At 31.3% G+C, this 16247-nt stretch overlaps 1 protein-coding gene across 1 annotated transcript; it reads left to right on the top strand.

Moving 5' to 3' along the window:
* LOC109713052 (protein NRT1/ PTR FAMILY 2.11-like) lies at positions 4726-16199 on the top strand. Its single transcript, XM_020237004.1, has 5 exons — positions 4726-4982; positions 5253-5470; positions 9518-9964; positions 10060-10205; positions 15091-16199. Exons 1-5 carry the CDS (start codon positions 4877-4879, stop codon positions 15986-15988), a joined length of 1815 nt encoding a protein of 604 aa, XP_020092593.1. The 5' UTR covers positions 4726-4876; the 3' UTR covers positions 15989-16199.

Raw genomic sequence — 16247 nt, 5'->3', positions numbered from 1 at the left:
AGGTAAAATAAATCTAACCGTTTATATTTTAAGGGCAAGATTGACTTTTGCATAGTGGTTACCTGTTCAACAGGTTACCATTCGTAAGGATAATATGGAAAAAAAAAAAAACTAATTACCGAATTTGATTAATCTTATACAAATATTTGTTTCCTTGTTTAATTTTGTTACTTACCAAATTAGATAGTGCTAATTTGATAAGTAGTAAACCTTTATAAATTGAATTTTAAATTCAATTTGAGCTTAAACTTTATAATTGTGTACATTAAATTCAAATTTAATTTTTATTTTTATTTTCAGAATGAAAAAAATTATGTTTAAATGAATAGTATATTTCAATTCAAATTGTTAATTTGATATATTAAAATGACACGATATTTCAAATATATTAATTTAATTTAAATTATAAATTATGTAGTATTTATAAACATAACTTTTATTTTTTATTTAAATTAAAGGCTTTTATTTTTAAAATTAAATTCAAATTGTTCATTCGATAGTAAAAACAACATTAAAGTTTACAAATATTGATTAAAATTTAAATTTAAATTTAGATTTAGTTTATATTATAGTTAAAAAAATAAAATTTGTTAACTATTTAAACTAAATGATTCTAAAGCAAAAAAAGAAAAGAGAAGCGGCGAGGAAGAAGAAATCGCGGCCTACGTGTAGAAAAATATCGCGGTCCACGAGGCTGCACTCAGCCTCGTGGACTGTGTGGAGTGAGAGGTCCATGGTGGACCTCTCGCTCCACTCACCCTTTTCGTGTGTGTGTTGTGTGTGCGTGTATATATATATATATCCAATTTTATTTTTATATTTTATAAGAATTATAATTATTTATGCATGATTATAGCATAAATCTAAAAGAAATTTAATTAAAGAAACGAATTTTTATTTCGAATTTTTAAATGATAAACGTAAAATTTTCGTATAAATCACGTATACGAATTATTGGCAAATCTACTTTTTAAACCGTATATTTCAACGAACTTAAAAATTAAGATACGAATTTTATTCGTATTTTATCCGTATCGAATTTTTATCGTATTCGAATTAACTAACTATGGTTTAAAGACATGAGGTTTAATTTAGGAAAGATAATAATACAAAGATAAAATATTGAAGGATAAAAAGAAGGAAGGTGGAATATTCTAAATTTACAAAATGGCATGTTATGAGGATGGAAATTTACTAAAATACTCTCATTGCAAACTCCATGTAATAAAAAAAATTTTTGCCCTTATTAAAGTGGTGATCGATACCTATGCCCCCAAGTGCCGGTCACCCTCTTTTAATAGGTCTATCGTTACCGTCCATTTAAAGAATTTTAATGGCTGAGATTTGTTCGGTGCATAGGAGCATTGCTCTTGGAAAAAATGAAACATTACATATTTAGGAATTTTGAAAATATAGAATTTGGGCATATATAGTTTATTACAATATCCCAATAAGTATGCTTTGGTAAGTAATTCATTCACATATATATATAGGTGAAGGTTCATCAAATTCTTAAAATTTGGGATTGTTTAAATGTTATCATTTTATTATTGAAGTATGTTATATATTTGAAGTATTTTATATAATAATATATATGATTATTATAGTAGTATTATATATAATTATTTTATATTTTATAAAATATATTATTTTTTATGCATTATTGTACATATATATTAAATATTCTATATTTGAAAGATATAAATAAGCACAATCTTGGGATTTAAAAAAAAAAATAATCAACCTTTTCTCTTTTAATTACTGTTCTTTATTATTTTGAATAAAATTACTAAATAAGATTTTGCTTATCCTAAGAAATAAGAAAATATCAAACCGAAAACAAATTTCTTTTTTTATTTCTCTGTATCCTAAAGTAATAGGTTCTTCCAAAAATTAAAATATTTATTTTGGATATTTATTCATATCCACAGATTGCTAACATGCATAATTGCCACGTGTTGTGAACAAAAATTTGAGGCCAAATTGCAAAAATCTCTCTTGCATTTTATTTCATGTATCAATTGCCCTTTTATATTAAAAATTCCATCAAGTTTTACTCGATATTTTGCCTCTAATTTGAATAAGTTTAAAATTTAAGATAATTATTCAATTTGACAACTAAATTCAATAATTATTCTATTTGATAGTGTGATGTGTAAAATGAAATTAAATTGACGCAATTTTTAATGCAGGGCTTAATTGAGACACGACGATCTAAAGTATGGGGGGATTTTTGTCATTTAGCTAAAAATTAATGAGAACAGTACCTACAGTGAGATGGAGAAAATTTTTTTTTTTCACGGTTATTTTATTGATAAATAAAAATAACTTACTACAACAGAATTAGGTTATAGGGACACATGTTTGGGACACTTTTGAGTAAGTATCCCATTTATCCTAAAATTTAAAAAAATATCTACTAATGCCTAAATATAAAGCCCAATCCAACCAAAAATATAAGATTACTCTACTCAACCCACCACACTCAGTCTATTTGGCCCGATTACAAACAGAAAAGAAAAAAAAAAAAGAAAAATCAATTACCATCTTTTCTTCTCTCTTCACTCAATTCACTGAATTTCTAGACGAAGAGCCTTTCTTGTCGTCCTCCTCCGCCACCGCAGCCAACGAGATAGAGTTTCGGCGGTTGCTAAATGCTTAAATAAGTGTTTGTAAATTAGCAGCACTCTTTTATGTTATAGCGACACTCTTTAACTGTCACTATATACCTAGCGACCCCACATATAGCAACACTTTTTAAAAGTGTCGGTAATTTTAGCTAGCAGCACTTTTTTGACATATACCTACATTTAAAAGTGTCACTATAGACCGTTTTTGTTGTAGTGACTTATCAAAGTTTTCTAGGTTGTTTAATTGTATAAAAGTAAAATATTTTTCAATATCAGTTCAACATAAAATTATCATATTATTTTTAATTAATTAACCTTTCATTTTTTTTTTATATATGAAACGATATGATTACTTTAATAAAAAGTATTAATTTCAATTTTATATGGTATAATATTACACCGCTAGTTTCCTAACTTTTATTCAATTTTATTTTGATTCTCAAACTTAGAAGTTGCCTAAACTTTTAAAAAATTTTACTTTAGTCCTTAATTATCTATAGTTTCTACGAGAGAATGAATTATATATTTTCTATAATTAGTGCATCTATACATCTAGAAACCATGAATTCATTAACCTTTTTTTTTTTTTTCTATCTGATATTTCAAAGCCTCTATTTATAAAATTAGACATTTAAATAATGAGTACGAGATAGAGGAAAATTCAATGCATTCAAAGTGTACGGGCTCATAGGTAAAATAGGTGCAACTAATATTTTTTTACTTTAAGGTAAATAATAAAATATACTATAATGGAAATTTCAGGAACAAAATTGAAATCATTAAGTTTAGAAGCTTAACTGCATATTTTCAATAAAGCAGGTAGCATACTGTTTTTCTCTCCCAAAAATAAAAAATTTTGAGGAGCAACATGAAACTTAAAGGTTAGGGATCAGCAGTACAGTTTATCTATGTTATAACTGTTACAAAAACGACTTGTGTCGATGCGATATGCTCAGACTGTTCTATATATTTTATTGCCTATTGCTATTTATTTATATGTTATATATAATTGTTACAGAAAAGACTTTGTCCATGCGATGATGTGCCAGGGTAGTTATTCTAATTTATTGCCTATTATTATCTAATACTAATAGACTTTAACTAGACCAACCCTAGTATTCCACTCATCTTTCCCAACATCTACATACTAGCTAGGGTTATCCTCTTTGGGGAGGTCCCTTGTGGGGATGCTCTTTATGTCTACTTCATGTTCTCTATACATGTTGTTCATAAATATCTTGAATATGTAACATACTTAATTACTATATCGGAGAAACATATTTTCATTGATCGATTTATATATGTATATAGATTCATCCATCTAAACATCCACGCCGATCATTACGCATTTGTACATATAGGGTTTGGACTTTAACTTAACGTGATAGTGATGAACCAATAAAATATTACATATATAGTTTGTATTTTACCATTATATTTTGTTGATATATAATCTGGTGTGTTTCCTACTAAATCGATCTTTTAGGTAACATGATATTAGAGCTAATTTTAAATCCTTTTTGTCCTATAACGCTGTGGTTCAATTTTACGTATCTTTCATATTCATCATACACGTAAGTACTGGTGTTAATATCTTTTGGATAACATATTTTACAATATTGTAAGGTTTAGTTTGGAATTACGTTTTTAAAAGCACTTGCTTTTTATGTCTTGGAATATCTTGGAATATCTAAAAAATATATATATAGTATTAAAGGAATAAAGATTAAAAATATTTTTATGATTTTTAAGTGTTTAAATATAAAATTGAATATTTTAGGTAATAACTAGGCAAAAATTATTTAGAAGCGACACATGCATGTACACAAGCGTTACTACTGTTTATCGGATTATTCCTTGAACTAAGAGAACAACATATTTACTAATTAAGTAGACCAAATTGGTGCCACACGTACGTACACTGTTGTGTATGTACATGGTAAATTGAACCTCGTAAGTTAAGTGTTTGACTCTCTCTAGATCTCTAGATCTCTAGATCTCTCTCTCCCATTCCCTGTGTACATGATTTAAGATAGTGACATTCGAGCCACAGTGCTCCTAACTCAGTTCCCTATTAATATCACTATAAGTGTGAGAGGAAGTACCACATTCCATTTCACACCCCCCTCTCTCTATCTCTCTCTCTCCCCCCTTAGCTGTGCATCTTAAATAGAGTTGGAGAGAGAGTAGAGGAACCATAAATAAACAAAAAAAAAAGGAAAAATTGAAGAAAAGAGAGAAAAAAAATGACAGGAGCCACAGAAGATAATCACAAGACACCAACAATGGAGAAGCAAGAGCCTGATCAGCTAATTAAGTACAGTGGTTGGAAAGCCATGCCTTATGTTATAGGTATGCAACATTAACTACTAATTCCCTTAACAAATTTTACGACAATTTACAAACTACGTATATAATTCAATGGTTCTTGCATCTTCTTTAGTTTCATGAATCGCGCCTATCTCTTCGTGAGTTTCAGCCACGTACGCTTATTTCGAACAATCAAAAGCACCAACTTAGAGCTTCTCAATCCGCTTTTAGAAATAAAAGTTCTTTTAAACAACACTAAACCTTACGGCAGGACAATGAGTATTTGATGCGTATATTGCTATGAATCTGCAGGAAACGAAACGTGTGAGAAGCTGGGGACTCTGGGCACCGTCGCCAACCTGCTCATCTACCTCACCACCATTTACCACGTCAAGAGCGTCACCGCCGCGACGATGCTCAACCTCTTCTCGGGCACGACCAACATCACCCCTGTCATCGGTGCGTTCCTCAGCGACACGTACTTGGGCCGGTACACCACCTTGGGTTTCGCCTCGATCGCGTCGTTTGTGGTACTTTGTCCCTCCTTCCTTAGTTGAAGTTTCTGCACATCTGGTAGAGTTATTTAAAGAAGTATTAATAGTTTTGTAACGTTTTAACATAGTAGAACCATGAAGATTTTATTTTTGAAGTACCAAATAATTTTAATTTTAAATAGAGAAGTTATTTTAGAATCTCAACCAAACAATCAGAATTACTTGTGTGTGTATATATCTAGAAGCTATTTAATGCTTAGTGTATATATATTACACGAAATGAAGTTGTACCAAAAATAACGAAGTTAGGTGCTAGGTTTTTCTTTAGCATTTCTTAGTGGAAGTAGGGCTATGTTGGTTCAAGATATTTGTCATGATAAACCTACCTACATATAACACTTCCAATACAAAATGCATGGTTTAATTGGTTTGGTTAAATAATTTTATCCATTCAATGATAGAAAAATGATGAACAGACCGACCGTCCCTAACGCAAGTGGCAAAAGGGCTTGGTGGTTGATACCTGAGACCCAAGTTCGAATCCTAGTTGATTCACATTTCCAGCTAAGTTTATTTCTAAATAAAATAAACGAATCTGGTAGCATGCTACCTTTCTCTAAAAAAAAAAAAAATGATGAACAGAAAACTATGTACCTACAAACTTTTGTAACAACAACAACAATAATAATAATAATAATTTCTACTTCTGTATTTCGAGTATTGCTACGTACAGATCCCTCCTTATATAAAGAGAGAGAGATCTAGAGAGAGAGATAGATTTTGAGAGAGATTTTTAATTTAAATTATAAATTTCAAATTTTAAAATTTAAAAGTTAAAATTTTTAATTTAAAATTATAAGTTTAAAATTTTAAATTCAATTATAGGGTTAAAATCATTATTTTCTATCTATAACTACCAACTATTCCACCTTATACTCACATTTTCATCAAAATATAATTTTTCTAGTTTCAGTTTATACCCACATTTTTATCCAAATAAAAAAATATCCTTGTTCCTACGAAAATTCATACTTGTACCTATTCTCGATATAACTAGTTCTTACTTATATCCGAATCAAACGAAGCCTAAAAGTCTCAACAGAGCAATTGATAATACATTAATAATATTTAAAGACAATATTCTGGGAGATTCAAAGCACTTTCCGATGGAACTGTGGGCGCAGTTGACAGGTTTGTGGTTTTTTTGGATCGATCCCTTTATCAAATGGATCCAATCATTGATCCAGCATTTCAATTCATTTGTAAGACCTCTGTAGCTTGTTCCTGGGTACAGCACACTACCCATGATGTGTCTCAGCTAGATTTTCAATTTGTTTGTATATGAGAGAGAGAGAGAGAGGAGCACGTAGAAGAGTCTATATTATGATATTATTTAACTTCGAAGTTACAAGTTCCTTTACTTTTACCTCAACTGAATTTTATAATATCTTGAGTATATTTATCTAGTTACTCCAATGAGGCCTCAATAACCCCATATATATATATATATATATATATATATATATATATAATTAAGCTTCTATGCTTTAAAAAGTACCTAAGTTATTGGTGCTTGTAGATTTTAACCATTGGATTAAGAAATATACGGTTAGGATGATGTGGGTCCTCAAGGATTGAGTGGGTGGTTGGTTGAATAGTATAATCTAATGATTGAAAATGATCCGAGAAGTAAATCTAACGGTAAAAAACTTACAAGCACCAAATGCTTGGTGCTTTTACAAGCACCATAGTTGGACTCTATATATATATATATATATATATAGGATAAATTTGAGACTGTTTGATCACTGAATTAAATAATATCATAAAATTATAAAAATTTGATTACTAATAAAAAAAATTTACCGACCATTCCTATCGCAAGTGGCAAAGAGCTTGAAGGTTGGTACCCGAGGTCCCAAGTTCGAATCCTAGTTGATTCACATTTCCAGCTAAGTTTATTTCTAAATAAAATAAACAAAACGGGTAGCATACTACCTATTTCTCTCTCAAAAAAAAAAAAAATCTAGACCAGTGTTGATCATCAATTTAGATGTCTCATTGTGAGAAATGAGGTATAACTAAAAGGATTATTTTTCGTCTAAAATATTCCAGCTTTACTATTACAAATATATACCTTTCATTAATAGAACTTGTGGTAATAATTGACATAAATGTGTAGAATTTCTTAGCAAAATGACAACATCCCTTATGGCAATAATTAAAGCCTTAGTTGTAGCAGTGTCCCACAAACTACACACCACTTTTTTAAGTTTTCCACCACATGTGACTAGAAATTGAAGCCCAAACAAAGGACTTGTCACTGAGTTAGGCAAGTCCTTTGTTTCTAAATTATCCTTTTCTCAATGTAAAAATAATGCAAAAAAAAAAAGAGGTTATTTTTCTTCGCATCGTTTTTGGTGATGGAGGATCTGAATTGACGATCGGTATTATTAAATATTATCTAAGTTATCTGAACTCATATAAATCACATTTTGCAGTTTTACAATAATATTTACCTAGTGATTGAGTAGTTTCAAATTCACTATATATTTGTCATTAAAAATTGTCAAATTTGGAACTTGTGAATACTAAATATAAAATGTTGAAAAATTTATACAATTTAGTTTCTACTAAGTCCAAATAATCTGTATTATGTTTAACGCTGATGATTATTAATTCGGATATCTCACCGCTAGAAACGACGAGTAAGTTGTTTATTTCTAGAAGTTTTCTAACTTTACTCAATAAATACCAATTTGCTATTTCTTTTTCTTAAGAAGGTCCATGGACTTACACTCATCACTATTTATTGATTAAATTTTACTACATCGGTTATACCTAATTTGTTCAAAACAAAAAAGTATATATGTGAGTGATGTTAGTGGGCAAAGTAGGTTTAATTGTGTGGGAGAGAAATTTATTTAAGTTTGGTAAACTAGGTTTAACTGCAAGGAATATTTAGTGATGTATGGGACCTTTGCGTGTAAGAGGTAAAAAAAGGTCATGGATCATAGTGATCTAGAAAGACTATAAGAAACTAAAGAAATTTAGTTATTATTATTATTATTTTTTTGAGAGATAGGTAGCACGCTATCTGTTTCGTTTATTTCATTTAAAAATAAACTTAGCTAAAAATATGAATCAACTAGGATTCGAACTTGAGACCTCAGGTACCAACCACTAAGCCCTTTGCCATTTACTCCAGAGATTAAAAATATTAAAAAATATTAACTGCAATTTTTTGTTTGCACTAGTAATAACTAGGATGTCAGAAAATATTTTGCCTAAAATTACAAAAACCAACTAAAGCTGTAGTTTCACCCACTAGCTTAATTTATAGCTTGGAGAGGGAACAAAATAAAATAAAAATAAGGGGTCGTTTTAATTAGATGTAATTAAAAATTTAGTATAAATAGAAATGTATGCAGTTGAAAACATAATAACTATAACTGCATATATCTTGTTTGGTTAAATACAGTATAAAATACTGTAATTATAAATAATTTATTTGGTTGCTTATAATTGAAAAACACATCTTCAAAATCTTACCAATTTAAATATGGAGGGGTGAGAATACCTTTAATATAGAAAAAAAAAATTATGTTTAACAATTGATGAAGGACGTAAATTTATCTTTTGTTTAAAATTACTCTTCCCAACTGCTGCAGTTGAAACTGTAGCTAATTTGGATATAATTCCAATTGTTGTAGTTGGAACTGCTCACGCACTTCCAACTGCAGCAATTGATATCAAAAGCATCGAACCAAGCATCTTATTTGAATCTGCATGCGGAAATAATTACAATACAATTATAATTATATACAATCAAACGGTATTATTTTAACAGTCTAAGTCAGTGGATTCATCAACAGTAATGATTCCTGTTTCACCGTGAAAGACTCATAGTATAAAGTTTGATTTGGTATGGAAAGCTCATTATTTATCTAGCATTACTAAATTTAATGCATGTAATACCAACAGTTAAATTTGATCTGCTCTGTCAATATTACTGTTCATTCATGTCAATTTGTTATTTTCGAAAAAAAAATGATTTGTTCTTTTTTTTTTTTATCACAAAAGGGAATGCTGATCCTCACCCTCACCGCCACGATTCGGACTCTGCACCCACCCCACTGCGACAGCTCCGACACCGCCTCCGACCACCACTGTCGTGGCCCGACAACATTGCAATTACTCGTCCTCCTCTCGGGCTTTTTCTTCCTCGTCGTCGGCGCGGGGGGCATTCGGCCGTGCAATTTGGCGTTCGGGGCGGACCAATTCGACCCGCGGACCGAATCGGGCCGGCGCGGCATCAACAGCTTCTTCAACTGGTACTACTTCACCTTTACGGTCGCGATGATGGTGTCCGCGACGGTCATCATCTACGTCCAGAGCAACATCAGCTGGTCCATCGGCCTCGCGATCCCGGCCGCGCTCATGTTCCTGTCCTGCGCCTTCTTTTTCGTGGGGACGCCGATCTACGTCCGCATCCCACCCGAGGGGAGCCCCTTCACCAGCTTCGCGCAGGTCATGCGAAACAGCCGATCATTACTCTAAAAACTTAAGCTATCAGAGAACGATATTTTGATATTTTTTTTTTTTTATTTTCTTGTATTCAATAGGTTGTGGTGGCCGCGATACGGAAGCGGAGGGTGCAAAAGCCGCCGACAAAGGAGGGAGAGGAGGAGGGGGCCGGCGGGCGGGATTTGTTCGATCCGCCGCACCGGAGTGCCCTTGTCACCAAGCTCCCCTACACGGATCAGTTCAGGTGAGGAATATTTGATTTGCGCGCCAAACAATTTTTAAATTTATTCGCGTAATTAATTTGCTGAGGGGTCTCGATCAACTTGTTATCCAAAAAAAACAGGATCTATTAACTAACTGATGAAAAGAATTATTAATTATAAAAAATAAATATGGGGAATCGAATCCGCAACCTTTTGAGTCTGGAGTGTGCTTAGAATTGGCGTCGAGATTAATCTTAACCGGTCCCTTAAATTTTTTCATGGGGTATGGTTTAAGTAATATGGGCCTGTTGTGCCTTAAACAACAAAGCCCAAAACTTTTAGGGTGCGTTTGGTTCGCGCTATCTTTTAAAGATTCCTAGTAATCCAATGGGAATAAAAAAATATGACGGTGTTTGGCTAAACGTACTAAGTAATCTAATTGGTAATATTGGATTCACTTGGGAATAAGATTCATCCCAAAGTACTAATCTCATTCCCTTGAGGGAGGGTGGGTATCCTCATATTAATAGATTGGGGTAATCATAATATGTCTAATCTCTTTCTTTTTTCCTACCCGCCGGCTAATTGATATTATTTTTCTTTACACTCTAACCTTATATCTCTCTCTAAACTTATTTTTCTCTCTAAAATTCAACTTTTTTTTCTCTCTCTAAACTAAGCTTTCTCTCTCTCTCTCTCTTTCTAAAATTTCAACTCTCTCACTCCCTCTAATTTCGACTATATTTTTCTTTCTATTTTTTTAATTATACTCTCTCTCTCTCTAACTTATACTTTCTCTCCCTTTTTTCTAAAAAGATATTGAAACTTTTGGTAACATTATTTAAAATTAATTAAATAAATAAATTAATTAATTGTATAATTTTTGTACTATTAAATAACATGGCTAATTAATATTACTGTGTGAACCAAACACAGGAATTCCACATTCTTAGTAATAGGATGAATAGTAATAAGATTCTCGGATATCTTTTATTCCTAGTAATCTTTTATAATGCGAACCAAACGCACCCTTAGGTCCAAAACATGATCAACAAATTGGTGATGTACAGTATGCTAAGGGGTGCCAATCGAATTCGAGCTCTCTGTTCGCAAACCAGCTTGTATTCAGCTCAAATTGAGCTCGAGACTGAATCGCTCGTTTAGTAAACGAGCCAAACACGAGCAAAATTTTTGAGGTCGTTCAATAAATGAGTCGAGCACGAGCTGGGGTCAGCTTGCTCATGTTCTGCTCGATAACAGCTCGAATACATATACTTTATATTTATAATTTATATATTTTATATTTATATGTATAAATAAATAAATAATTATATATATAATACATATTTTATTATTTGATTTTTAGTCCAACCTAAACATAAAGCCCAACTTAATTATAAACAGATTCATTTATATATAAAGTTTCCACTATTAAGTCAGAGTCTAATGGATAATTTCATAAATTTATTTTCTACATTTATCCTTTCTAATTTTCTATCTTGTTGTTTGTGAGACATAACGAGTCGAACACGAGCTAAATTTTTCGCCTCGATACTTTAACGATCCGGCTCATGCTCAGCTCGTACGTTTATGAAATGAGCCGAACACGAGCCGTCCCAGCTCGTTTGTGTTCGGCTCGTTAACAACCCCTACTATTAAGTAGACATCAACATTATTTTCTCTCAAAAAATATATTATATCTTTCTTTTTTGTTTTAGCCCATATCCATTCTCCCACAATGTGGACATCGACACCAAGTCTAAGTCTTATAACCTTATGAGAAGGATATCAATCAACTACTTAATCCCAACAACCCTAGAAAAATGCTATTAATATAATTGTAATGTCATTTTTATATTGCACCATTATTATTAATAACTACCAACATAATTTAAAGGGCCTAGCTAAAAGGGAGATTTAGTTTAATTTTTAGTTTTATAACAGAAGAGTTAATCCACTACATTAAGTAATTTAAAACTATTTGGTACTTAGAGATTCAGAAGAATCTAAGCACATGTTTAGTTACACCCCTGAAGTGATTCAACATATTCATTAGGATCTGAAAAGGTCTTAGGTTGACTTAGTATTTGTATATGGATTGAACACATCTAATTAGATAAAGGAATAGGTTGTTAAATATAAATAATTAAGTAAAATGCTATAATTTTGTAGTTTAAGTTTTTAAAGACAAATAGTTATTTTATAGGGGCAATTTCATTCGTACCCCTGAAAAGTTCAAAATTATCGTAGATGCCCTTACGTAATTTGAAATATCAAAATTGCCCCTACAAATATTTACTTTGTTTCAAAAATACCCTCAACTCATTTTAATTTTAGTTATACCATAATATAATAAAGGTTAAGAATAAAATTGGTCATTTTGCCTCTAAACTGTTAAGGGGCATATAAATGTACGTGATCCATTTTTTTTAAAATTTTCTTTATCCATTCAGATTTCAAATATTATAATCAATTAATAGAGAAATTCAATTAATAGGTTAATTAGCTAATAATAATTAACTATTAAATAAATTTATGCTAGTTTCAACTGAAAATTAGTCAAAGGTATTAAATTTAATGGAATAATTATCTTAATTTGTGAAAAATTTTCATTATCTAAAATTTTTTCAATTTATTATTCAAAACAATTATTGGTTTATGTAAAGTCCGTTGATTACAAGAATTTAGTTTGTCCTTTCATAATATAACTATTTTTTTTATTTGAGGTCGGATTTTATACTAATGCTCTTAGTTGTAATGTATTCATAATAACAAATTTTCTCTATATTAAGTAGTCAAATAAAAAAAAATTATTACTTTACAATCGGTGTAGTAAAAAAGAAGATATAACTAAAATAAACTATTTCTCATTCTGACAATAAAGCAAAATGAAATTTAATTTAACTATAATTTATTCCAAATAGAAATATTTATTTAATTAAAATGAATAATTTTTTAAACTAAAATCAATTGAATTTTACTAAATTTTTAGTCTAGATAGAATTTAATTAATTTTGAAATATAAAAGAGGGTATTTATGAAATAGAATTATTAATTGACCAATGAATAATTAAGAGGGGTAAAGTTGGAATATAAATATTATTAATTTTAATATGGATGGAGATTTGATGGCAGGGGTATTTTTGAAAGTTTGTTAAATTTGAGGGGGTATATATGATATTTCAATTTTTAAAGGGGCATTTATGAAATTAGATGCTTTTAGAAGGGTATAGAGAAAATTTTCCCTATTTTATATGTCATCAGAGACCCGAACCCCACTATTCCCAAACAGCTAAAGTTTTTGGAGAAATTGATTTGTACACGTATCTTACGAATTAACTTATGCTTTTAACCCTTTTTTTTTAGCAAAGAGAAAATGTTCACTTGTAACTTAAAATAAATTATCTAAAGAAGACATTTTGGTGAAGTTAGAATAGTACAATGATTAACATACTAATTAATACTTTTCATAATATGTTGTACTTGAGAATTGAAAAAAAAGTAATGCATAATAGTATAATTGATTTCGGCCCGTCCTGAACTGAATTCAATTACTGTAAAGCGAATTGAAAAAAATAATAAAATAATATAATAAATAATGCTAGTTATATTTAACTATATTTAATTATAGTACTAATTATTATTTTTATTTAGTTTACATATTTTACATATGATGAAAATTGGATAGTTAAACTTAGGCTTAGTTTGGTATTGCGGTTTATCTAACGCTATTATATAAAATAGAGTTTGGGTAAAAGCATATTGGGATATGCTCCTGCGTTCTTCGGTAGGACTCCAGAAAATGTATCGTAACCGACTACAATATTACGTACAGTATTTTTCCATCATACTTTCTCACCGCACGTAGCACAATCTCCCCGCAATTCAAAATAAAACCTTAGTATCACTTTTATTTAGTTTGCACATTTAACATATGTTGAAATTTCGTTAGTTGAGTATTAATATTCTTTTACTCTGTAATTCTATTATTGTATTTTTGTAATTTATATATAAAAAATTAATTTGGTTATTTTAAATTATAATTTTAATTATATAAGTATACCATTATGTTATTTTTTTTATTTTTTGTGTTATAATTTATTATTTATCAAGTTATTTATTATTTTTCATTCATATTCTTCCAAACAAATAACAGAATTGGAGAAATTGTACTTCCAGAGTAATGAAAATAAATAACAGGAGAAAAAATAATTTTTTTTTGAATTCTATTTTAATCAAAAATTTACTTTCGGTGAAACAAACATGCCACGTAGAAGGGTCAGATCTCTAAATATATCGTGATTTTTTAACCAAACCTACAACTATATACTAGGATGAAGTCACAATATTAGATTAACCTTTTTGGTTTGGTTTGGTTTTGTTTTGTTTTATTTTGTTTTTTGAGAATGAATGTTAATATGATCTTCTCCAAGTTCATCCCCTGATGGGTTATAACTCTCCTCTTAAGCCCCATTTGGGAACACTAAAAGTTTTTTACTAAAAATTTTGCATGTGATTCGATTCTATCGCTCACGCTACTCGAATGCATTCCACTGCAATAAATAATAAAATTATCTAAACTTTTTCGCTTCAATCAATAACAAAATTATGTAAATTTTGTATCTTATTTATACAAATAACAACTATTTTTTTACTAGTTTTATCAATATTTTTATTACTAAAAATTCAACAAGAATTTTTAAATTCTTAGATTTTCTCACCTCCATCTGATTTAATTCAACTTATTGATTATATGTCTAAATGTTGTCTAAATATCCTGGTAATAAGATAAATAGCTTATTAACTTCTATTTGGTTTGTAATAGACTTATTGATTATATGCCTAATTAAGTAGTATACTTGTGCAAGGTGCATTTTTGTGTGCAACATTCAAATTATGTTTCTTCTTTTTTCATGAAATGATTAGGTTTCTCGACAAAGCTGCAATCGTGACTCCGTCCGACGAACTAAAACCGACCGGCGAGGCCGCAAACCGGTGGAGACTATGCACACTACAGCAAGTCGAGGAGGTGAAGTGCATCGCGCGAATCATCCCGGTGTGGTCGACCGCAATCGTCTTCTACATCGCGACAGTTCAGCAATCGACCTACACCGTGTATCAGGCCCTCCAGTCGGACCGACGCCTCATAGGCAAATTTGAGATCCCCGCTGCTTCTTTCGTGGTGTTCTCTATGCTCGCACTTACGGTATGGATCCCCATCTACGACCGCATTTTAGTGCCCCTGCTCCGGAGACTGACCGGAAAGGACGAGGGCCTTACGCTGCTCCAAAGGATGGGGATCGGAATGGTCCTCGCGGTCGTCGCGATGGTCGTCGCGGCGCTCGTCGAAGACCGGAGGCGGAGCTACGCGGTCCACAGGCCGCTTCTCGGGGTCACGTCGAGCGGGGGCGGCGTTTCGTCTATGTCGAGCCTGTGGCTCGCGTTCCAGCTCACGATCCTCGGCCTCGCCGAGGCTTTCACGGTGATAAGCCAGGTAGAGTTCAACTACAAGCAGTTTCCGGAGCACATGAGGAGTGTAGCAGGGGCTCTGCTGTTCCTCGGGTTCGCGCTTTCGAACTACCTGAGCAGTTTAATGGTGACGATCGTCCATCTAACGACCGGGACCGACGGCGAAGATAACAATTGGTTAGCGCAAGATCTGAACAAGGGGAGGTTAGATTATTTCTACCTAATGATCGCGATTTTAGGGGTGTTTAACATGTTCTATTTTCTTGTTTGCGCAAAGTGGTATAGATACAAGGGCTCACTCAGTGCAGGTGAAATTGCTTTGGAGGGAAAGGATTCAAAGGTTCCTTTAGTTTAAACTTAAAGTAGTAAAATAAAAAATTTGTATGGAAGTGTTACTTTTTCTCTTTTCTTTTTTTTTTTTTTAATCAAAATGTATTGGCAATATGTAATTTCCACTTTCTCATGACATAGGGAAAATGAGAAATAAATCAACATTAAATTAGTTTTATTTTTCTCGATTTTCCAAACATGCTGTTTCAGTGATTCGAACTCACAATCTTCTACTATAATATATTGCAGGATAGTCTTAATTCGTAGTACTTTTCTATTCCGGG

This window comes from Ananas comosus, linkage group 7, assembly GCF_001540865.1.
Source record: "Ananas comosus cultivar F153 linkage group 7, ASM154086v1, whole genome shotgun sequence".
Lineage (NCBI taxonomy): Eukaryota > Viridiplantae > Streptophyta > Magnoliopsida > Poales > Bromeliaceae > Ananas > Ananas comosus.
Note: the sequence above shows the minus strand (reverse complement) of the source record. Positions and strands in the feature narration are given on the sequence as shown.